At 42.1% G+C, this 25544-nt stretch overlaps 1 protein-coding gene across 2 annotated transcripts in view; it reads right to left on the bottom strand.

Moving 5' to 3' along the window:
• Window positions 1–7356: 7356 nt before the first annotated feature.
• Window positions 7357–25544, bottom strand: part of cmip (c-Maf inducing protein) — a 49350-nt gene continuing 31162 nt past the window's right edge. Inside the window, exons 8-21 of one of the 2 annotated variants that reach the window (XM_069687170.1) lie at window positions 24323–24426; window positions 24102–24206; window positions 22848–23300; window positions 20842–20907; window positions 17040–17066; window positions 16904–16952; window positions 16689–16796; window positions 16471–16587; window positions 15125–15265; window positions 13067–13114; window positions 12792–12938; window positions 12593–12698; window positions 12339–12409; window positions 7357–11407 (exon numbers count right to left, since the gene is read on the bottom strand). In XM_069687170.1, coding sequence (XP_069543271.1) covers window positions 11354–11407; window positions 12339–12409; window positions 12593–12698; window positions 12792–12938; window positions 13067–13114; window positions 15125–15265; window positions 16471–16587; window positions 16689–16796; window positions 16904–16952; window positions 17040–17066; window positions 20842–20907; window positions 22848–23300; window positions 24102–24206; window positions 24323–24426 — 1596 coding nt within the window. In that variant the 3' untranslated portion in view covers window positions 7357–11353. Of the gene's footprint in view, window positions 11408–12338; window positions 12410–12592; window positions 12699–12791; window positions 12939–13066; window positions 13115–15124; window positions 15266–16470; window positions 16588–16688; window positions 16797–16903; window positions 16953–17039; window positions 17067–20841; window positions 20908–22847; window positions 23301–24101; window positions 24207–24322; window positions 24427–25544 lie in introns of those variants that run through there. The other variant, XM_069687171.1, reaches the window with a different exon arrangement.

The raw sequence follows: 25544 nt of genomic DNA, 5'->3' as shown, positions 1-25544 counted from the left end.
AGCTCTGCTGAGATGACAGGATCGGCGCAGCTCCAACTGGATCCTCTTGCACGACGCCACTGGTTTCCTGAATCAAGGCAATAAATACAGGGATTGAGTAAAGCAGTCTGTCAGTCAGTAATGGACAGTGAGTGATTAATCTAGATTACCTGAGAGTCTGTGCCAGCTCCAGCATCAAGGCAGTGATGCTCTTCATCCTGGGCAGAGGACGGCTGCTGTGTCTCCACGACTGCAGGAGCTGAGATGTTTTGCGGTGCCTTGTTCCTGTCAAAGTTCAGAACAACAGGACGGCAGCCTGGCTCCACATACTGCAGCCCAAACCTCTCCCCTGTGTCCCTGTTTGACACCTGCAGAACTGGGTATTTTTCCCTCCCTGTCACCTGTACAGAAGCTGTGTTCAGTTCTGCAATCAGTAGAGGGTCAAATACAGCAGGCAGCTCCACACCAGGCTGCTTAAGGTCCACCAGCCTCTGAAAGTTCCAGCGCACCACCCCTGTCATGGCCTGGGCCTGAAAAAGCTCACAGGACACCCGGTTGCTCGTCACCCACTGGGCCTGGTGAGAGTGGAACCCCGCTTGCTGGGACGTGCCTCTCACAGGGATCCAAATAGGTACAGCAGCTCCCTCACCCTTGGTGTAGTTGAGCTGCAGGGTGCCACCATACCGGTAGAGGATTCCCTCTCCCAGCTCTGCGTCACTCAGGCAGCCTCTCAGGATGTGGATGCGCTGAATCCTCCACACCTTCAGCATGGAGGCCTTGAAGAGGAGCACATCATTGGGGTCCTTTGCCAGGTAGAAGTGATGCAGGACGTCTTCAACTCTCTTTAGCAGCTCTCTGGGCTTTGGCACCTTTGTCCTGCAGTGCTCCCGGATGTGCTGCTTGGTTGGATTAGCAGGAGAGATTCTGCAGAAGGTGTATGCATCCTTGAGCCGTTGCAGATCGCTCTGATCTACAACAACAAATGCTGCAGAGAGGAGCTGAACAGAGGATGGTGCTCAGAGACACATTCCCTGGTGAAGCGCCGCATGCAATGAAACAAGTCTAACTTGATGGTGATGTCTTTGTTAAACTTGCTCCTTGATGCACAGGTGTTGGCCAGGTTTCCTGCAGTTGCCTCTGTCACAATAGCCTCTGTTGTCCTCCAGCTGTCCCAGAACAGGTGCTCCTGAGCCCCAGAGTCCAGGACCTTAAAGGCAGCACAGCAGTCCCTAAAACATTCAAAAGAATTATGTTTGAAAAATATCTTATTAAAAGTAGTCTTTATTTCAAAAGTAGCATATTTCTAGTATCAAATATTTTACTGTATGTGTTCTACCTTTAATATTTCTTGTATTTATTTGGACTAATAACAAGAGTCAGAACAGAAATACACCCAATGCCGACAATTAAAAAATATATATAAAAATGTGCAGTTAGTCTATAAAAAGAAATCATGTTGTGAATTAACACTTGTTCTTTATACCTGTCCACCCACTGGCAGCTGGCCTTCTCCACTCCAGCTGCAGAGTAGCGTCGAGCCAGACCCTCGTACATGGGATGAAGGGACAGGTCACACTCAGACTGCAGCATCACCCAGCTCAGGATCATCCAGCTCTCATTCATAATGGCGTAGGAAGACATTGTGCCAGATGAAAGCACAACCTTCCTAGCCACTTTGCGGGTGTGATCCGACCTGAGTGCCTGTCCGAAGGTCCCCTGTAGCAGCAGAGTGAGGAGCTGCTCCTGCCGCTGATATTCACTGACCTGGCACTCCACCAGGTAGTGAGAGGAGACAGACACTCCATTCCAGCCATCAGGGTCGGAGTATCCACCAAATGGAGCTGGAGTTTCTGTCTGTCTCAGGAGCCCAGTGATGGTCTTCTGGCCGTAGACTCCTGCCTCAGCATCCCGGATGTTCTGGACACTCTGCAGGTAGGCCAGGTGAGCTCTCGTATTTAAGATGGAGTGCCTCTGTCAGCTGCTTTGACATGTCCTCTGCTGATCTGCCACTGCGCCTCAGCTCATCCATGACAGATCTGCAGATGGCCTTTTTGAAGGTCAGGAAAGCTGGCACAATGTTGCTGATGCGCCTTGGTAGCTTCTCCAGCCATTGGGGCTTGTCAGCATACCAGTACTTTTTACAGGCCTTGCAGGTGAGCCGCGAGGCTAGAATGTAGTACTGGTCGCTGGTGCCAATGATGACTCTTGGCCTTCCAACGCCAGAAGAAGCTACCTGGGGGTTAGGACAATCATGGAGACAAGGAAGCAAATAATTGTTCCTCAGCCTCTCCATAATTTGATGCTCCGGCTTCCAAATGAAAAATGGGTGGAGCTGAAAGTACTTTGGTGAAGGCAGCTCACAGACTGAGTCTATGAGCTCAGGCTGAGGTGGATGACGCCACAGGGACAGCATGTTCATGGGATGACGAACTGGACGTGACCCTGGCCATAGCCCCAGTACTTCCAGCTCACTCTTCATCCAAAGTTTCTGCTGTTTGGAGCAGTTCCACTGCGCAACATCCTGATCATACGCAGGGACAGAGGCTGCAGGCTGCCTGACAGGAGGTTCAGGACATGGCAACGCTGTAAAAAACAAACACCATAAAACACGACAGCACGTTCTCATTCACTGACAAGAGAGCTCTACATTAATCACTGCTATGCTTAAACTGCGTCAAGGAAATCCATACCTTCATCAGGGATGGTATCTCCCTGCGCTTCCACAGGAGCAACATTCTGTAAAGATGAATCTACAATGGTAGGATACATAAAGATAAGGCAGGTGAGTTATATGCATTAAAAATGAACATGTGCTTAAGATTTTCTTACTCAAAGCGTTATATTGAGACATTCAAGCATTTACCTTCAGGACGAGACGGGGCTGCACTTCCTCCAGACTCCAAAGTAGAAATGCGTGAGACTGGTACTCTGTGTGCTTTGGAAAAAAGTTACAACAAAAGTCAAGAAACAATTTCAACAGACACCAGATGTTGTCATAGCACCAAATTATTCAACACGAGTGCTACATATATCACAATGAAAATGTGTTTCTGATTTGTCAGAATGAACTGATATTTATGTGTGATACACAGTAAGTATAAAAGGACTACTTATGAGAACATTTCATACCGGCTCTTCAATCCCAAGCTGTGGGGCAATGGCAAGCAGCTGAGGAGGGACTGGCAGCGGGGCCTTCGCTGTGGCGATGGAATTAAAAAAGGAGCGTCATTTAAATGTAAAACATTCTGGACATCCTCGCTTAAAATTACAAGTAAAACAATACAATTACCTTTCACAAGGGCAACATTGCATGGGGTGCATGCAGTGGGGTCACTGGCCTGAGCAGGTCTGGAGACGGTAGCAGTGGCGGTTGGCTTCGTCCTGTGCGCTGTAAAAAAAATTCTTTGTCATTCACTTTACTTATTTAAGTTTGTTTAGCTTCCCAGTCTGTCATTACCTGTTTTCTCTGTCACTAATTGGCATTAAAGACTGAAAATACCCTCTTTGGTTTAATTGTGAATTGCTTTTTATTTGAAATGGAAAAACATAATGCTTTTAAACATTAGAAGTGAAAACAGGTAGAGCACAGAAACAGTATCAATATATAGCAACCGCTTCTCCTGCCAATCAAGGATTTGGCATGTTAACCTATATCTAAGCTAAATTTCAAAGCCAGAATGGTATTTCACATGCCAAATGATTGACTGACAGCATAAGAAAGCATGCAAAAAAAGAAAACACTTACCATCATTGCTGAAATGTTACTTCCTTAGGTTAGTGGGAGAACAAAAGAACATGAGCATCAGAACAGGCCAGAACACGGCCAAAATAACAAACTAGTTGAAGAACATAGCAATGGCAGGTGAATCCTGTTAAAAACAGAATCCTCCCTGCACACTGATGAAGAAAAACCTGTTGATGCGGACACAGCCGTGGCTCTGGGGACTGCTGCTGGTGGCCCTGAAAGCACAGGTGGCATTAGACTTTAATCATGTACAGTAAGAGTTTAAATTCTGTTATGAAACTAGCTCCACCTACGGGGTTCAGGGTCAAACTTATAAGGGGGCAGGTTTAACATTTCCCTCTCCAGTTCCTGGTCCTCCTCCATCCCTAGAAGATGAAACAACAACATTAATTATGTATTAAAAAAATGTAATGTTCATATAAAATCAGTATTTGCATATTTTTGTGAACTGACCGAGAGTGCTGGATGTAGGTGTTGTGGCAGCTGATGTAGTGATGACAGGTGCTGGACAGGACTCAGCCCTCTGCTGCTGGAGAAGATACTGCTGCAGATTGTACATTTTGCTGTTTTTTATGCACTTCACTCCTAAAATGAAGTCAGCATAACCATCAGCCCTGCTCTCTCAGATCTGCTTCCAGGTGTCCTTGGCCCTGGCTCCAAAGCCGACAGTGTTGTCACCCTCTGATGCCACTGGTGGTACCGGCTTCCTGGAGAGTAAGTACTCCCTGAGGTCCTTAATCTCCTGGAAGCTGTTGGCATATTCAAGAAATGACAGCAGGCTGTCCTTGCTGTGTCCTTGAGGGTTGAAGGTTCCAGCCCCCTCCTCCTCTTCTACCTTTTTCATCAGGTAGATGGTGTAGCCGACATCATTTTCAAGGAGCCACCTGAATGACTTTCCCTTGTACCGCCCAAACTGCAGCACATACTCCCTCATCACCTCCAGGCTGTCAGACACATCCCCTCCCCTCTGAAGGACCAGAGTGAGAGCATTTGTTCTCACAAGGTCTGAAGGACACTGTCTTCCTTCCTGGGAAGAAGTTCATGGGAGTTGTCTTCTTCATCATTTGCTGTGCAGAGCAAAATACAATGTATATTAATCATACTGTTATTTCAACACTGTTACTTGAGTTAAATACAACCTGCATTTTTAATAATGAGGTTACAAAACTTGATATTAAACACCTGCAGTATTTACCCATTAAAGCCCACTGAGCCCTGCTGACATACAATTGCAGCAATATATTCACACTGAGAATGTATGCACTAACATAATGATGTCCCTAAGCTTCAACTTGATATGAATTTAAAAGACAAAGCACTGTATTATGGAGTGATAATGATAATGTAAACTGTTATATCAACAGTTTTATTTATGTAAACAATAATCAGCATTAATAATCACTATTTAACAACACTGATATTACACACTTGTGTCTCAGTGTGATACCTATTATTATGTATTAGTATGTTTGTCATAGCAATTTAACTCCATCATACATGCAGGCTATAGAATAGGAATATACTGCAGTATTTATTGACTTAAAAAGTACAATAAGCCCTGCCGAAATTCAACTGCAGCAATATATTCACAATGAGGATTAATGAACTAACACAATGATGGCACAAAAGGCTTCAAACATGACATGAATGTTAAAGACAAAACAGTCAAAGAAAGGAGGGTTTCGGATCAACAGGAGAGAAATGAAAAACACAAGATTGACAGCTCTTCCAGATGTACTCGATAAAAATAGCTTAAAGCACTGTTAAGGCTGACATACAGCAAAAAAAAAAAAAATTTTTTTAAGCATTAACGTTACCTATCTTGTGTGTATGTACTAGCATGCTACCTTAGCGAACACAACACAGTACGAACCTGTCCATACAACTTAATTCAAACTATCATTAAACAGGTTTCTCAATATAACATTGCATTCTTAATTAACTTGTTGGAAAAAAATGTGCCAGACTTACTTTTGATTAAATGGACTTTTCGACAGAGTCGAAAGAAATCGTTGGACTAAGGAGAAAACAAACTATTCCGTTTACTGCTGCTGTCAATGCTGCCCATATCATAAATCAAACGTGAAAAAACGGGGTCTCCTTACCCTTACCAAACGGGGGAAACAGCGCCCCCAAAATCCAGCTTGTGGCCAAAAAAATATTACATCCGTAGTGATAAGAACTACCATAGAGAATGAATGGGAAAAGTTAAGAGAATTAAGGACTACTATTTCCGGCTCTCGCGCGAATAGTATTGCCATATAGTGCAGTAGCTAGAATAGTTTGAAATAAGGTTCGTCGCATGATCATAATCATGAAACTGTCATTGTAATGCTTTAAAACAGCTTAAATTGCCTTTTCTGCCTTTATCTGTTATTACTTTTCTGAATCCTTTAATTTGGGAAAAGAAAACATATCGTATTGGGATCCAGTAGGGGGAGAATGAAACCCTTACACCTCATAGACTCACAGTAGATCAGTGAGTGAGCCTCTAAATTAATTAGATGAATAGAATAGAAGAATAGAACTTTATTAATGACATTCTTGTGCCAGGTTGCTCCAAAGTTACAGTACAAAAACGAGACATACAAAGTAACTCAAATATAAGTGAAATATACAATATAAAGTGTACAGAGGTTAAATGTTGTGCCTAATATAATAACAATAGTACAAAAAGATATTAACAAAAAAAAGCCTAGTAAAAAGTAATGGTGCCAGCTACACTGACAGTTCTATTTGCAGTGAAAATAAGAAGTAATGAAAACCTTATATTGTACAAAAGGATGACTGAGATAAATATGTAATAGTGCATGGTCATTTTATAAGGTTATATTGCACAGGATAGTGAAAGTTAATTTGCACATAGTAATAAATAAGTGGCAGTATTGCATATAATAATGCACTCTATAAATATAAAGCCCTTGATATTGAGGGAGATATTGGAATTGAAACTTTGGTGTGAATATGTTGCCCAGAGTAAGAATAATATTGTTTAAATTAAGAATTGCATGGGCTGGCAGAATTAGTACAGTACTATCAGACAGTGTAGAATGGGCCTACAATGTTTTTTAAATGCTCTTTGTGTGGGTACTCCATCTATTTAGCAGTTTGCTTATTTTATTGGAGGACTAACTAGAGACAAATTTATAAAAAGAATACTCAAAATAAATTCAACAGTGCCCAATTTATCCTGAGCTACATTTCCAAATGAATCAACCTCCAAAAACACTGGATCCTACAGTATGAAATACAGGCAAGATTGTCTTGACCATTGTCAATGTTTAAACATTCTTCTGATTGGTTTATGTTACAGGATGTTTTTACCCCCTCTAAACCACCAGACTTCATTCACAAAAACAGTTATTGTACCTCACAGACCATTCATTGTTTGTTAAACAAATTTTGTGATGGATCCAAAGTCAATTAAAAATACTAGAATATTCCCACAGATGTTTGTTTATATGTTGTTAGCGAAAGGCCCATAGTGCACTATTCGAATCAAGTATCTGGATGGTTTGCTTGATGTGAAATTACTTCTTTCGTTCTGTATGATTGTAGTATTTTCTCTTGTCAGTGAAGAAGCTACCTACAATGATGGTTGTCTTGTAATAAGAACACATGCGACACACAGCTGAAACATATTCACAGACAATTTATTTTTGATTGAAATTATTTCACATCATAGTTGTTATTTTCCTGTTGAAGATCTTTTGTATTTTTATTACAACAGCCACAGAGCAGCAGCAGCAGCAATAATAATAACCCAGCAGGAGAAGCAGATCAATGCGGAGAAAGACTGAAAAAGAGAGAGAAACATGATGGGTGCCCCTTTTCCAGCTGCCAAAACAGATTTTACTACAAGGAATTATGGGAAATAGAGTTGTTGGGTTTTTTTTTCAGTCTGTCAGATTCATCAGGCTGTGCTGCATCTGACCCTGTTCCTTCCATAACAACTGTTAAGACTGGAGCACGGCTGTACACGACTCGGACATGGTAGAAACTCTTTACAGTTCGTGTGGGATAAAAAACATCAGAGAGATTAAAGACAGGAGGGAGGAGGAGTCAGGATGGAAAGCAAAGCACAGTGAGCTCCACAGGATACGGAGACATGACAGAACAGAGGAGGTGCTTCTATTCAACCATTACATTTTCTACAGTAATACAAAAGCCTTCCATTATAACACACTGGCCCCCAGGCTGGGTGAGTGGCAGCTCAACATGGCCGAAATAAAAAAAAAACAAAAAACTGGGATGATTTCAGGGATGTTTCCCCAAGACTGACCATTTCCTTAATAAACATAAATATATATATGTCGTGGGAAATATTTGCTTTTATGCTGAGTTTGCTGAGATGATTGATACCACACTCTGTATGTAAGTATGAGGCTACAGCCAGCTGCTAGCTAGCTTAACTTAGCATAAAGACTGGAAATGGGAACTATTTAGACTGGCTGTACACAAAGATAAAATCTACCTATCAGCATCTTTCAACGCCACTTATGTCTGTATGTAAAGTATGAGGCTACAGCCAGCTGCTAGCTAGCTTAGCTTAGGAATCAGGGGAACTAGTTGGCCTGGCTCGATCCAAAGATAACAAAGGAACTTATCAGCATCTTTCAACTGAAGTATAAAAATCACACAATGTGGATTTGGACTAATTAATCCTTGGCAGTGACTTCCTGGAGTCTTGTCATCACTGTGAGGTTGTCAGGACACCAGCAAAGACACATTTTCTTTTTTTTTCTGTTAAAGAAATCAGATGTGATGTGGTAATAAGTGACGTGAGGCACCTTTGTACATATCAGGCAAGCCGTTTTCCCCTAGTTCCAGATCTTTATGCCAAGCTAAGCTGACTGTAGCTTCATTTAAAATGGATGGACAAAACAATGGTATCAATCTTTTCACCCAACTCTCTGCCAAAACGCAAGCAAGTCTATTTCCCTTAATGTCAAACATTAAATGTTTGGGATGAAACATAAGTACACTCAATCCTGAATTTTCCAGTCAGTGTGGTCCACCTCTGATACAAATGTCTGGCAGCATTAGAACAACATTCTTGAACATATTTAAATGATAACATCTCAGCGAGGGGCGGCTTCAGTCCAAAGAACCAGCACTGATACTGGCCCTTAAAAAAAATCAGTATCAATCAAACCCTTACTGCCTCAACCAATAGGATCTGTCAAGGCTCACGGGTAGATCCTGGCAACAACCAATCAGACAAAAGTTGGAGGGGATCTCTCCATTATAGTCCTTAACCTCAGTGAGATAGTGATCAGACCCCTCATCGTATTTCAATCTTTTTATAAAACAAAATTACAAAATAAAAGACGATGCAGCAACATGTACATGCAAAAAATACTAAACACAGGAAACAAATGTTCGATTAAAGTGATCAAATTAAAGAAACTTAAACGATATTATGAAAACATAATTTGTTAGATTACAGTGCACTTCGTGTGAAAAAAACAAAACAACCACACACACATTACTGTAAGATGAAGGCAACACCAGCCTGCCGATGGAGGGAGGCTGAGAGAAATACAGAAAAGGGGGCGAGGATTCAAAAATGGTTCAAAGAGAGGAGGGAGGAGACGACTATATACACTCGTATATACATCATACAGGATATGAAAGAGAGCACAAGGTCCTAAAGCCAGACCTTAAAGATGGCCGTACACAAACCGAGTCCACAGCCCGAACAGAAAACTGTCATGGCACCCAATAAATAGGAAACAAAGTGTCTCATAGTGGACGGCATCCTGTCTCCTGCTGCAGCTTCTGCCTCGATTCAACAAACATCCCGAGCTTTCTGGACACGAATAAATAAAATGGATGGAAGCAGTCAGGGCGAGGCTGACTGGAGAAAAGGGTGGACTTGTCTTGTGTGTACTAAAGGGCCACTGACACAAGACAAACAAACCCAAACCACATCTAAACAGAGCAAAAAGAGATCTGACAGTCTTGCAGTGTGTCAGGGCAGTTACCACATCAGATGAAATGTTGCCACAATAAACAGGCAACATTTTGAGGGAATGTAGACGGGCAAATATGGCCGAAAGGTGCCTCTTTCCAATCTTTTGTCCCTTTATAGCCCATTGTGATAAAATATGTACAATAACTTGATGACAATTATTCATCCGTACAGCCTAAAAATGTCACCCATGTATTATGGCGTTAATATAAATACAGCAGAACAATTCAAACAGGTGGTGCGACAGATGAAAAGGTAACTCATCCACAGCTCCACTAGAGGCACAGCGACTCTGCGCCCTGACCTCGGCAGGTCAGAGAACCCAAACAGTGTCGGTGTCTCTCCACAGGCAGGTCACGAGCGGTTCCACCATCAGTACCGAAACCACGCTCACGTTGGCCTCATGAAAACAAGTGCACAAAACTAAAATGACAACGTTTGGCAGGAGTCCGTTCTTCTTTTCAAAAACAGCCAAAAAATAGCAGAGGATATGAAAATATACAACTCTCAGCTGGTGATGGGTCTTTGTTTTCAGGTCCACTTGAGGATTTCTGCAGTTCACTTTGCAGGTCAGTGTAGCCGCCATGGCAGGGTGCACAGAGATCCATGTATGTTCAGGTGCCCTATTCGGTGGCAAAAAAAGACCTGTGTACTTCATTACTGTCTGGACTTAATCCAGGAGAGACAGAGTAAAGGAGGTTTGAAAGACACAACTTATAAATATCAGGCAGTCCCAGACCACCCTGCTAATGCTACACAACTGTCCTATTAAATAGTTAAGGGAGATAATGTACAAAGAAGAACAAATGTTGCTGTTTAACTTTCCTGCAGAGCTCCTGAAATGGTTGTGAAATGTTCTCACATGGGGACTCTCTTCATTTATATGTTTTATATAGAAACACACAATATATGAAAGCACAGATGTCTGGAAAAATATGTTCATTCAAGTTGATAAAAACTGTATTTTTTTTCTCTTTTTTTCGTGTGTGTGAACGCGTCATGAATGAGGATTAGGCACAACTCTTCTTTTCTCAGAGGTAGGACCTCATTTTCCCAATAAAAAGTTTGATATTTGAAACGTGAAGCTAAGATCAGGAGAGTGAAGTGATTAACAGTTAAACGTGTCTGTTTTTCAGAGAGCTACATAGTGGATCAGATCAGAGACAAACTGGAATGTGAGCTGCTGTGTCCGGCCTTCATCGCATGAGGGCAGGAGAGAGGAAAAGAGAAGATGGAGGGCTGAGTTTAGACTGAATCTAAAAACTGAAAGGCTGTAAATGAAGGACAGAGAGAGAGAAAAGGGTCCCGTATGTCACAATATAGTGGGTCCTTGCATGTCCTCTGATCATGTCAGTAAAAAGTAGGTCCTGGAACATCTGTGGCAGAAGTACGGGGAGCGGAGAGATCCAGAAAAATCTCCCATTTAGAAAAAAGCTGATCCTGACACTGATTTCCTCCTGATGTTGATGACGTCACTACAGGGGTTGGTGACGACGTCTGACGTTCCGGTCACATCAGGTGATCCTCACGCTGGGATGATGTCAGTTCCTGGTCTAATGATGGCGGCGATGTTGTGTGTCTGAGCCTGTGTGCAGTGGGTGCATTTGTTTATGTGTGTGTCCGGTGATGCATGAGGGGTGTGTGAGCGATGTTGATCACCAGGCCTCTGTGTACCGAACATCAACATCTTTCAGGTTGGGCAGTTTGGCCTGCAGAGAAAATACACAGGGAAATGCAAACTGCATCAACACATTGCAACATGTCTCACATTATGGAAAATAATAAATTATTTTCCCTCTCACCCCAAATGTACTTATTTATTTTGCAGCCAGTACAGATAGGTAAATTTGTTAGCCTAGCCTAGCACAAAGACTTGGTAAACAGTTAGCCAAGTCCACAGCTTCAGATAAGTCTTGATTTTAAATGTTGCATTATGTAAGTTAGCAAGCTAATCACCGATATTTCGAGGGGGGAACCTAGACAGCACTTTTTTTGCTTCATAAACTCTTTGGCTGATAATCCACTACTGTGTTCACCAACTAGCTGCTATCTTTGTCTCTCTGCTGTTTACAGGTAGACAGATGGTGCCCACTTAGTTTATAAGCATCTCCACTGTTAAAAGCGGATAACAATGCTTACTATACCATGCTAATGCCAGTCTGTGAAATAGAGTGGATGTAAGAAGAGGTGGTAGCCATCATGACACCACTAAGTGTTTTGTGGACAACCATTTTAAACCTTGAGTTAGGAAGTTTGGCCGTGGCCATCCGGTTTTTATGGAACCAGAAGTGACCGAGTGGTCATTTTGTTGATGACCATAAATTATAGGTAAATTAAAGACCCTTAAATAGTGTCGGACAAAAGTCTTTTCACTGCTTTGTATTTAGTAGTGTTATGATGTTCGCAAACGATCCGCTTCTTTTGAACGGCTCTTTGGTGTGAACGACGGGATTCGACCGTGGTTTCAACAAACTTCAACAAACTGTTGTGTTCACTAATTCATGCATGTAAATTCATCTGACAGCATAAACATAAATGCAGATATTAAAAAGATAAATCAAAACACAAATAATTGTGCATCTCCACATCTATTTTCACATTTCTCTGCAAAGGTGGTTATGAGTTGTCTTGCAGTGTTACCTTGAGGTCTTCATATGTGTCAGCTGTGAGCTTGGTGCTGTTCATGTTCAGGCTGCAGAGACTCTTCATGGCTGAAAAAGGCAAACAATTATAATTAGCTACAGTAACGTTACACACAAACAACACCAGACTTGTGCATAATCATATCTTGAAGCCTTTTTACCACTTTCTCAATACACTCGGTTTCTGCATAATATAACAACTGCTCTCTATAAAATACAGTGATGTGAATCATATTGTGTGTGTTTTCTTACAACTGAGAGCCAGCAGCCCAGCATCAGTGACGGGAGTCTCACACAGGTTCAACACCTGCAGACAGGCCAGATGCTCCGATAACAACCTCAACCCTGCGTCTCCAAACTGAAGGAAGAAAAGAGGGAAACATTAGACATAAGCATCATTCAGACTATTATCAGTCACTGTTTGTCTTTGTGTTTCTGTGTGTGTGTGTACCTGTGTGGACCAGAGGTTGAGCTGTTTGAGTGAAGGCAGCTTGATGAGCTGCTCAGCACAGGCACTGGTGACGTTAGTGAAGGCCAGGCTCAGGTTCTCCAAGTTCCCAAAAGAACCTGAACTCAACAGGCGGGCCAGGTCGGCGTCCTAAGACATGATGAGGATAAAACATTCAGTACTGACACAATAAAAGTATTTAAGACATAATGTCATATAATTAAGGACAGTAAAGGCTAAAACTGTGTGAGTCAGTGAAGGCGTCAGTGTAATCTCACCGTGGACTTTGAGGGCAGAGTCAGCCGGGTGGGGCCTCCTTTCCTTTGCTGAAGAGAAGACAGACAGAAAAAAAAAAAGATGGCGTCTGAGCTCAGTGCTGTGCAGGAAGCTTTTCAGACAGTAGATGGTGTGTGTGAGCAGCTGCAAGCATGCTACATTCAGGTCATAATGAGGAAATGGGACATGTGAGAGTCCTAAAGAAATAACCTTTATCTAATAAAAACAATAATAAAAATAAAAGCGTGTTTTAAATAATTTTACACGTACTAATGTTCTCATGGTTCAGATCAAGACGAACATCAAATGTCATCATTTACTCAATGAATACCAATGTTTCTTTTTTTCCCTGTTAAGTTGTTGACCTATTTTCTTGTACAGATAAGACTTATTTTTCCCAGAGCATATAATTGCTGAGAACATTTTTTTATTTATCCAACTTCCAATAACAAGCTGGCTAAAAAGAGGGCATAAATAATCTTTTTTATTAGTGAATACTGTCATTGCAAAAATACTTTCATTATTAGTTTGAACTGTAAAACATACAGATGGACAAATAACTGTTTTCCTTATTAAATACCCTCTATGTTCTTATTTATGCATCTTATAAGTTAGGTTTATACTATTTAAACTTTATTGATCCCTTTTGGTATCAATATAGTTTTTATTATCCATTATCCCTCATAGTGTGACCCCTAAATCTCAAACTAGTCTAGTAAAAGCTTGTAAAAAATAAGTAAATACCACGTCGGACATTCTAGTAGAATAAATACAATATATCCTGAACTTTGAACATTGATATTTCTACATGTTCTGTGATTAGTCAATCAGTGGTTTCTTCCCTGAACAGACAGCTCATATAAACAGCTCAGATCTGCAGACAGTCGAGTGGCTGTGACTCAGCGTGTGAAGCATGCAGACTGAGCTGAGAGGACCAGGCGCTATTACTGCTCTGATCTTTACTGCTTCAGTATTTCACCACTGGATGAGTTCAGGTTCATTCTCAAACTCCAACGTTGGAGTTTACTGAGTATTATTAGTATTATTATTCTTAATTTAGCTGTGACAGAGGGATGTGGCTGCTTTAAACTTCAGACCGGCTGTAAGAGTTATACTAAGGCCTCGTGCAAGAGTCGATTCTAGAAAATCATATTAATCTATGGACGATAAAGAGAAAAAACGGGGGCATCCATTTCTTAAAAAAAACTTTTTTCATTTGTAGTTCAAACCTTTGTTGACTGGTTAACTTACAGCCTGTAAGGAACACTTGTTTACATGATGTTGAGGGTGTTAATATGCATTTATTCTAAGTTTAAGCTTACATAAAGTTCAGGCTTGTAACAGAAATCAGCTGTTATTTATCAGCTTTTGTCCTCTGACACTTAAACCTGCTCCTAATTATGTTTTTAAGTGAGCTGCAACAAAGCCTCTGTACATTACGGGGTCGCTCGAGTATTTAAGCCCAAACTTGTGGAGAGGGTTTTTTGCATAGTTAAAAAAAAAGGCTTTGATTTGTAGCTTAAACATATTGGAATGGAGGAACTCGGTGCCTTATTCAAGGATGCTACAATGCGAGGGAAAAAAGGGGGTGAAGTATTGTACTGTGAATGTTGCACAACCACAGCTGCAGTGATCTGAACAGACTCCTTTCTACCCTGTACAATGAAATCAGTGCTTTCTGTTCATGTTCCCGTTCCCATGTTCATATATGACTCATCATTCTCCTTAATTAACCTGTCTTTCCCTTTGTTCGCATGTCTTCCAGTGCAAACTTGGTATTTGACGTTTGAGGCCTTTCAGCGGCTGTCAGCAGTGTGTTGGAATCCTGGATTGACTAATAGATCACATGCGTCACTGAGGACACAAGAATTTGTTGGTAATGAGAAACTGGTGACTTGGTTTCACTCCTCTGAGCTGAACCAGACAGAAGTGAGGGACGAGTTGGACGGGATGTTCTTGGTTCAGATCTGCAGGGCGCCAAACAGTTCGGCTCCATGTTAACTCCAGGCCTCAGTGTGCCTAATAAAGTCATCTGTGTGTGTGCTGTGGCATTAACTCACCAGTTCTTTGAGCTCTCTCTGGCGGTCGCAGAGCTGCTCGTACATGCGCAGCCCCACCTGGGTGCTCTCCAGCGTGGAGATGATCTGCAGCTGGGTGTCTTTGTTCTCGCTGATGTTGTACTCCAGCATCAGACACAGGATCTGCACACACATGTTTACACTTAATGTCTTCTGTTGTTTATAAAGTCTGACACAATAACCCTGATGATGTCAGAGTGATGTCATCAGGGTTAACTCTGCGTTGAGACATTACATTCATTGGAAGAAGTCAGTGTTACTAAGTAAGGCTGTTTTTTACAGGCGGGGTGGATGTGACAGAAAATGCTGGTGGATGCATTATGGGAAATGCAGGATCTAGCATTATTGTAGCTTGATCCATACAAGGGGACATTATTTTGGCCTCTGCTGCTTTGATTTTCTTTTTTTTTGCTGCAGAAATATTTCAATGACTGTATTTGTCATCCAACAAAAAATCAACCTGCACAATTTTAATAATCAATGACTCAATTAAAGTACTTTTTCAGCAAAATCGGTCTGCGCGGCCTCTTATATGTGAATATTTGTTTGTTTTCTGAGTCCCCTATGTTACTAAACAGAGTATGGTTGGACATAAATTTAAGTCATTTGCGATGGGCACTGTTTTGGACTATTTTTTACCAGTTTATGGACCAAATGAGGGTTCCAATTGCCCTTTGAACTTTGCAATACAAATGTTTTACAGGTGCCTGCATTGGTATTTTTGCTTATGCATGCTTGCTATATATGCCTAAAATCTGCACAACATTATGTAAGCTTACAAAACAAGTTCATGCAAACAAGGCTCTACCACAGCCAGATCATGGTTGCCGCATCATGGCTGCAGCCTGCTCTATTCGTCACACATAACATAACGGTGTCATCAATGATCGTGCAGGGCTATGATGCAAAAGATGGAAACCATCACCTTATTTTGCAAAAAGCAATGGAGGTTCTACCTTTTACAGTTTTTATTTTATTATAAATTTACTTGATCTTTTACTTTATCTATCTTTATCTATAATGAGTACATTTCCCCTGTGGGGAATCAATAAAGCCTATCTTATCTTAACCCTGCAGGAGGTCTGTTTGCATCGGGTAAATTAAAAAAATAAATAACTGTTCGTACATTCCTAAATGCAACCACTACTACGCAATACTAAAACTAGCTCAACAATACCTCATGCTTCTGCTAATAGCAATTAACTTGGGAAAATGTGTCAATAAGCAGCTTCACAGAAAACAAAGAACCACAACGCAGAAAAAGAAAAGTAAATCATGACTAAAAGACAATATTTCTTGATAGAAGAAAAAAATAGTAACACACGAACCTCCACCATGGTCTGGTTTCCACGCAGGGCCAGCAGCATGCAGGGACCCAGCTTGTTCTCAGCCAGAGAGAGCAGGAACTTCTTGGTCTTATAGCACGAGCCCATCAAGATATGAACCTGCAGGAAGAGGAGGGAAGGGTCAAGTGTTACAGCAGCACACAGAAATAATTCATGCTGACTGTGTGTGTGCGAGTGTGTGTGTGTGTTCGTACACTCACCATACTGGCAAACAGCTCTCCATCGTCATCACAGGCCACGCCCCCTGGACTGTAGAGCTGGAACCAGCCGTCTTTACCTGAACGCACACTCAGCAGGCAGGAATGGACCTGGAAACACACACGGATGATTTTTCTGTCAGTTCATCTCAAAAACAGACCCCCCAATAGGGTGCTACAGGCTGGTACATTGTTAATATGTAGAAACACACACTCACCTCCTGCCTCGGGTCCTCTGCAAACCTCTGAATAACATATTTCAGTTCCCTATTTAAACAGAGACATTAAGGCATTAATATAAAGTTGTTTTTAAACCAGACTTAATCTGTGAAGAACTGTGTTTGATGTACTTACTTTGTGAATTTGGCATGTGCAAGGGCCCTGCAGAGAGAGGAAGGCAGATGTGAGATATTTACTGCCAGAAACAGTCGGAGCCAAGAATTATGACAAAAAACAAAACAATTATATTTAAGCTTTATTTTCTGTTCTGGTTAAGCTGATGACACAGCAGCACAATGTTACTTAATATGAGTTGAAACAGTCACAGTGCTCAGATAAGCTTTTGAGTGAGTGCGGAGCTCATAATGGCATTGGGACGCGAGCATGTGAACTTTTAGCACTGTTAAATACTGTTAAATATCATGATACTTAAGTAGCAGTTGTCAGAGGGTAACCGTGTTCATAATGGATATAAATCAGGTCAGAACAAATAGATGAAACAAATGGATAATGTTAAAGGGGTAGTTTGATCTTCAGGTGTTTACGCTATTAGACACAACTATAAAAGTATAATTGTTTGAGTTTATAAAGTAAAGGAATAACATGATATTTTGGAAAATAAGATCATTTGCCTTCCTGCCAAGAGTTTGGCTAGGAGATCGATGGCACTCTCACATCTGTAGTGTTTATATTCAGCTGCATTAGCTTAGCATACATTAGAGTGGAACTAGTTGGAAACAGCTAGCATGGCTCTAAGTAACTAACCAGGAGCGCTAAAGGGGACAAATCTAGGGTCATTTGTTTAATGCATATTGACCAAAGTGTAAACAGACAATTGTGAACAAAAGATGAGCTAGTAGACTTTGAACCAGAGCAAAAAGGCAAAATCGCATCACTCCTGCTTTATCCTCTTTAAATTGGCTCCCTGTTTGTTTAAGGATGTATTTTCTAATCTATTTGATTAACTATAAGGCCATTCAGGATCTTGCTCCAGATTATATTTAAAAATCCCCTATGAAGCTCCGCTTAGTTCGAGCCCCTCAGGCTGCAGTCTTTGGTCTCTCTCAGAGTCCAGGCTGAAACTAAAGGGGATGGAGCTTATGGGAGTCTCTGGAAAGACTCAGACAGAAATATTTCTTCGGGCTGGTCAGTCTGTTCTCAAAGGAACTTTTATTGGAAAACATTTGATATTATCTGTGTTTCCTGTTTTATTGCCTTTTAATTTCAACTTCTTCATGTTCTCCTTCATGTTTTATTATTCTTTCTGTTTTATTACATTTCTCTTTCTAGGGAGACTTTGGTCTTACAAGTGCTCTATAAATAAAGTTTTGATTATTTTTATAACTTTTTATAGCCTAATAATTCTTTTTCCCTTTTTACCAGAGTTTGCCAGAGGAGTTTTGGCTGGAGGCACCAACTCCCGACCAGGAAACAGTTTGGTAAATCAGTTTTTGTCAGATTAGGCGAACAACAGTATCGATTTTGTTGCCTTGAACAGAGCCAAGCTGTCTGTTTTCCACTGTTTTCAGCCATTATGCTATGCTAAGCTAATCAACTGGCTACATCTACATACAGTAGGCTATGTACGGTACAAACATGATCAATTTTCTATCTATTTTTGGTAAGAAAGTCAGAATGTGTTTTTATACATGTATGTGCATTCACTGATCTGAGCATTACAGTGTCAGTGTGCTGATATGACTCATTATATCCTCAACTACAGGGTGCTGGGGAGTATTGTTGCCTTTCCTAATGACGCCTGAAGCCATCGACCGGGCAACAGTGGCGCAGGTGAGCTACAGGTGTGTCCCAGTGTTGGAGAAACAACAACATCGTCTACCAGTCGATGCTAATGAAGCTCTTGTCAGACAGTCAATTACAAATAGGACTCGCAGCTGCTTATAGCCAATTAAAGCGGGCTCTCTGGGGAGAGAGAGGCCGCCCCCTCCAGGTCACGACCCCCTGGAGGCGTGGTGAGGTACCTCATCCACGTCAGCAGCCAGGCCCTAAAGGGAGCCTCCTAGAAACATGTACACGTCCCCAGAGACACGAAGAGAGAGACGGGGTGCGAGGGATGACGTGAGGCACCGGGACGATGATCATTGTTGCAGTGTATAATTATGTTTGTGGCTGCTCTGGTGTTTTAAGACGGGACCAAAACTGTTCTGCATTTTTCTGGAGCAGCAAGAGACACTGAAACTCCCCACTTAAACATACAAATATACTTTTACACTTTCATCAACAACCATATAATTTCTATAATACATGAGTCCATGACATCTGATGAGATCTCACTCTGTAGCATCTCTGCTGTTTAATGTGAGTAACTCCTGTGGTTGTGTGTTGGAGGACTGAAGCTGCTGCTGCTGCGCTAATGTGCTGCTTTCCCTCCGAGGCTCCGTGGACATTGTGTAACTCTGTGAAAGTATTGCATGTTCACAGGAAAGTTAAAGGCCAGCTGAGGCCTATGCAACGGGTTTCCTGACTGAGTGTTTGTGTTTGTTTTCAAGACTTCTTTTACTAAGAAAGAGAAACAAATTCAAAGGCCCAGCAACAAGCACCTAACCCTTTCCAATCCCGAACCAAAAGTCCAACATTTCTAATCGTCATTTGTTTTGTTATCAATTATTTTGCTGATATTCGTCAGACGTTGATGACGACTCTCTGCTCTCTACTCGGCAGGACACAACCTTTCAGCTGATCGCACAAACACATTCATATAGAGCATGATGGGGCGGGACTGATAAGGACATGTTTTTCTATCAGCTAAATATTGTACGATATATACACAAAGCGAAGCAAAACTTATAAATCAGAACTCATTCCAAACTCTATTGCTCACTATTAAGGCTTTAGATGGCTTCTAAAATGAGTCTTATTGACCTGCTATGTCTCCTCTCAACCACTCAGATTTTCTGATGGAGGCCTTCTGGTAACTCTCTGTTTGCTCCAATAGTCTCTTCCTTCCTCGATCAGTTAGTTAGTAAGTCTTAGTTTGAGACTTAAATGGTTAGCTCGGATTCTACTCGATATTTGTGTAACACGCAAAGACACAAACAAACTCAGAGTAGACCAGCCGCTCTGATGTTCAGCGAGGTTAAATCACTGTTTTTGTCAATGGAGTCTGGTGGCTTTTAGAGAGCGATGTAACGGTTGTTTCTGGTTTTAAAAATGGACTGCACTTATATAGCGCTTTTCTAATCTCCTGACCACTCAAAGTACTTTTACACTACATGTCACATTCACTCACTCACACATTGATGGCAAAGGCCTTAGTGCCAATCACATCTCTATTCATACACCGACTGCCATGCCTTTGGGAGCAATTTGAAGTTCAGGGTCTTGCCCAAGGACACTGTGACATGTGACTGTAGCAGTCAGGGATCGAACCCCCAACTTTCCGATTGAGAAACGGCCGACTCTACCCGTGAGCCACAGCCACATCTTACTCTCACAATAAGGTTTATCTGTGTAGGGATCCTTTCTGTAATGTTATCAGACACTAAGAATAACAACCTGAGCCTGTCAGTGACAGAAACAAGCACTTTTAGTGGACCTACTTTAATAGGGCGCATTTGCCCCCAAGGATAACACTACAGACATTACAGGCTTTTTCACTGCTGCAGGCTGCAGCAATCTATAGCAACACCAAAACTTTTTATGCATATTAGTCATTAAGCCCCCCAAAATATGTAAAAATAGTTATCCTATAGTTTATCAATACTCCCTTAAACTCCTCTTCTATCGTTTCAATTTTGGCAGCTTCACAGTCAGAGAGGGCCAGGTGGAGAGGTTTTATCCAGTAAACCAAACAGACCAAGTTTTAGGGTGATTTTAAGTCGCTTTTATAAGAGATTATTGTATAAATTAAAATAAGGAAATACCTATACCTTACATATACATGTGAGCTAAGGTATGTGTGTGTGTGAATACTCACTCTTTAGGGAAGGGGATGGGCTGCAGCAGGCTGGCCAGAGCGGGTCTCCAGTCATCGTAGTCCGACCTGAAAGAGACGTGAAGAGAAAAGGAAACGGAGATGAAGAGAGTGAGCAGAACAATGTGAAGAGGAGGGTGTAGCCTGGATAAGTAAGGCTGGAGGACAAAAAGACGGAGGGGTAGCTGAAACACGAGCAGCGCTGAGATGACGCAGACCTGCGGCGGTAATTTAACGTAAACTGGAGCAGCATCACATTACTGGAAGTTAAGTAACAGCGGCTTTGTTACAAATGTTACAAACGCAGACACGGCTGCTTTTTAGGCCATCCTGTGTGGTTACCGCACCTACAGGCGGACAGAGGGACTCACACGTAACTGCTGCTCCACTTTCACACTGTGTGTAATCAGCACCAGGGCTCATGCATTCATTTGTAAAGGACTGCTTAACCCATTCACTGAACACGGCTCATTACGAACTAGGACACTTCAGGGGCTGGGGACATGAAATTTCTTTCATATGAAATTGGCTGGGAGTAAAAGGCTTTATGAAAGCAGCAAATAGATTCCATGTCTCATATCTGTTTGTGAGTCAAAATAAGGTAATCCTTAATGTGCCTTACATGTAACCCTCTGTTAATTTTAGAAGAGGGAAAGGCTCAATCTGCCTGATGTAAGGTCTGTGTATCTTCCTGACTGTGAGCTCAAGAGCCCAGAAGATGGTTCAAACTCACCTCAGACAGACACCGGGTGCTCTGGCTAAGTAAGCTAACTATGCTATCTTTTAGATGGCCGTCTTCATTGTGAGAGCATGTGCATGCTGGGTGAATTGTTATGCTTTTAATTCAAAAGCCCAGGCAGTACCTGGGTTAGGTGGGCTTCATCTAGGCATAGGCACAGAGCCAACAGACCATCCACTTAAGGCCCAATCCCAACAACCTCCCACCCTCAGTTTTGGAGTGTCCTCAACCCACGAGTGGCTCTTCAGAGCGGAGCGACAAGGGCTTGAAATCGAAACCGGGAATCATGAAACTACTTGTCACTTTCATACAAGAGATATGGAAACACTTTCACTCACAAATATATGAAGTTTCTGAAATGTTTGTTATAATGGTCCCATTACTTATTCCTTTGCAGACTAAGACATGTCAAGGATCTACGTTTTTCGCGTAATACATTGGTAAGCAATGGGCTTTTTTTTCCGACATCGGTGGCCATGTTCTATGTTTCGCTGCCTCAGCAAAGCATTCTGGGAAATACTCTAGCCAGTCTGTTAAAAGTCTGTATGTGAAAATGCTCCAGTTAGAGGTATAGACAACAACCACCTACATGGCAGCCCACAAAAAGGCATGGTTAGGCAAAGTGTGGAGTTCGGATTGGGACTTAAAAAGCAAACATGGGAATTAGTCGGGTCCGAATTGGGCTACATTCTTACATTATGGCTTCTTTAAGGAGCCCATCAAAGTCCCCTAACCAAGCTACCTGGGCTAACCCATTTTGGTGGTTCATGGAAAGTGAGGACCAAATTGTCTGGTTTGGTTGGGTTTGCCATTTGGGCCCCACATGAGTGCTCTGGCTTGGAGGAGTGCTGAAATCAGGCTACGAGTAACATGCTGTGTGGTTTGTGTGTGTTCAGCAAACAAATGTACCTACATGTTTATTTGCAAATTGCTTACAATAAAAGTCAATATTAATTCAACGTGGTTTTAGCGTGTAGCCAAATAATCAATGTAGCAGGAAATCTGACCAGAACCAACCCAGACAGAGCTCAGTTAAAGGTCCAATCTGACATTCTGGGGAACAGCCTTGTTACATTTGTTAAACAGTCTCAATTAGGAAGATTAATGTACATGTGCTGCATGTTTAGCCTAGCTTAGCACAAAGGCTACATGCAGGGGGATTCCTGTATTTAGGGTTGAAACGGATACTGATTCATGTTAAACAAGTGCATCAATGTTGGACTGCTCCATGAACACTCAGCAGCAGTGACAGCTTTCTGTGTAAACTTACAGCATCTTGAGGATGAGAGCGAAGCAGCCGAGCACGCGGTCAGCCTGCGCCGGCAGCTGGATGGACAGAGTGTTGACGGCCGGGCTGACCAGCAGACAGTCGATGAGGTTGGGTTCGCTGTCGCCCCCCGACGGCCCACCCTTCCGCTTGGCGTTGGCTGAGTTGTTGTTGCGCTCCAGCTCCACCAGGATCTCGCTGGAGTTGACGACGGATGGTGGAGGTGAAAGGGGCAGGGAGGGTGTCGGGGAGGAAATGGGGATGGTTGGGGTGGGGTTTGAGGGGGCGGGGGGAGGCAGCTGAGGAGGACTGGGGTTGGCTGAGAGGGGGAGGAGGGTGGCAGGAGGCGGCGTGGGAGGCTCCGGGCGCAGCAGGCGGAGCGGCATGGGAGGTTTGCGGTCGTTCTGCTGCTGGCAGCCGTTTCTGATCTCCTTCAGGCTGGGGGAGTTGTCCCGACTGCAGAGGGGGAAAGGTGACAGCGTATGAAACCTCAGTGCAGGAAAACTGTTTGTCAAAGAAAAGAGGTAATGTCAATAAGTGTCTGAGCAGGAGGCCTAAAAATAACAAGGTGTGATGACAGAAGGGAAAGAGAGGCGTGATGCACTGGGAGCCAGGTGCCACAGCAATGGCTCCTTGGTGAGCTGAAGTTTTGGAAAAATCAGCTAAGAATGTTTGTCTCTGGAGCAAAGAAAGCTGAGGAGATTACGCTAATGAGTTAAGAAAGACTACATCATATACCTGCAGTCAACAAAAAGCCCCTATGGAACACACCAGAAACAAGACCATTAAGACATAAATCACTGGAATGAGGTTATTAGAACGCAAACATGCTCTCATTGTCTTTTGGAGATGGAAAACTGCTTATTTTTCTGGTGTCTCTGTTGTACCATGACGTAAATAAATCAATCAACGAAAATAAAATCCTAGATGTTGTTCAAAGAGCCTCTTAAATGTTGGGATATGACAGTAAAATAAGAGTTATTGGGTTTGGGACTGTGTGTTGGACAAAAATAAATAATTTGAAGTTGTCACTTTGGGCTCTGGCACATTTGACGTGCGTTTTTCACATTTTTGGGTTTTTTATAGACAAACAATTGATCCATTAACCATGAAAATAATTGTTCTTCTGCATGAGAGTCTCCTAAAACATCTTCCCAGCTCCAGATTTCCATCACATTGTCTGCCACAATAGCTGAATATTGTGAATATTGTGGCCCAGTGTGTGTGTGTGTGTGTGTGTGTGTGTGTGGGGCTGACCTGTTGATGAACTCCTCGTAACAGGAGTAAATGGCAGCGAGACACACAGCCACCAGGTTTGGCAGGACACGAGGGTGTGGGCACTGCCCGGTCGGCCCGTGCATGCTGCAACACACAAACGTGCAGGTTAGAGACGCTGATCCCAACTACATCTTCAAGGTTCACTACTGACTCTTGATTACACGTCTACATCTAAACAATGTGGAATGACAGTTTCTAACCTGTGAACAAACTTCTTGACGACCTCCATCCCAGCGTTGAGCTCGTTGAGAGCCAGGATGTACTCCTGAGTGAAGAGACGCAGTCGAGGACACTTTCCAAAATCCTGCAGAAGAAAAAAAAAAGCACAAATTTACAAACGTGGAAACCAAAGTGAAGAAGAAAAGCAGATCACAACCAGAAATGTAACATTTTTCCATTTCTATTTGTTTCAGTAAGGTGAAAGAAAATTCGAAAGTCACAACTTTTAGGACAGATTAAAGGCCAGCAGGTCACTTGTGAGGATCAAACCCTGTCTGATCAACAGTTTCTATTTAGCATTTTAAGAGCTGGGATCAGATTAATCAGACGTACCGGATGTATTTCTTCTTCTACTAGTTTCATTTTCACACCAATTATCAAGTAGAATTACCACGTAGCCATTTTATGGTAGTGTGGTTGTTGTACTCAGGAGTTGAGCGAAATCAGACGGTCCACAAAATGAGCGTGGATGGCATAATTTTGTCTGGTAAAGAAAATGTAATAAAATTCTCTCAGAATTATTGAGATATCACGTTCAAAAGAACAGGATGGGAAAAATGGCCAGAGAACTGTTCTTCCAGGACATGATGGTGTCACAGTGAAGTTTACCTTTGACCTTTTGGGTCAAAAATGTCATCACTTCATCATTTTATCCTCTTAGAAACATGAAATTGTGGCAAATTAGTAGTGTATGATTTGTTTGGTTTCAGCAAAGATGTTTCAAGAGATCACAGTGACCTTTGACCTTTGAACACAAAGATCTAATCAGTTAATATCTAACCTAATCAGTCCAAGAGGAATCCAGGAAAAAATGCTTTCCAGGCGATTCTGAGATATCACTGACAAAAGAATGAGGTGGACAACCATAAGAAGGGTTGCCTCACCGGCGCTTACAGTTGCTAGGTTACGAAAAATGTTTTACAGCACTTCCGCTCCCTTGGTAGTCAGGTGGTAGTCTGTTTTAAATTGCTCTGTATTCCTAGTATTTGCTTTTATTAAAAGGAAATTTTACTAAGAAAACGTAAAAACAACGGAAAGGAATCGTGTCCTGGCGTTAGCAGCAGCTCTACACCTGGAAATAATACCCTCAAAAAAACAAGTCTGGGTGCATGAGATAAACTAGAGCCCGACCGATATTGGATTTTTGGGGCCGATACCGATGCCGATGTTTCGGAGTAAAAAAATTTAGAAATCGATATATCG

The sequence above is a fragment of the Semicossyphus pulcher genome, unplaced genomic scaffold, assembly GCF_022749685.1.
Source record: "Semicossyphus pulcher isolate SPU_LCO1_2020_fin unplaced genomic scaffold, fSemPul1.0.p SCAF_8, whole genome shotgun sequence".
In the NCBI taxonomy this organism is placed as follows: Eukaryota; Metazoa; Chordata; class Actinopteri; order Labriformes; family Labridae; genus Semicossyphus; species Semicossyphus pulcher.
Note: the sequence above shows the minus strand (reverse complement) of the source record. Positions and strands in the feature narration are given on the sequence as shown.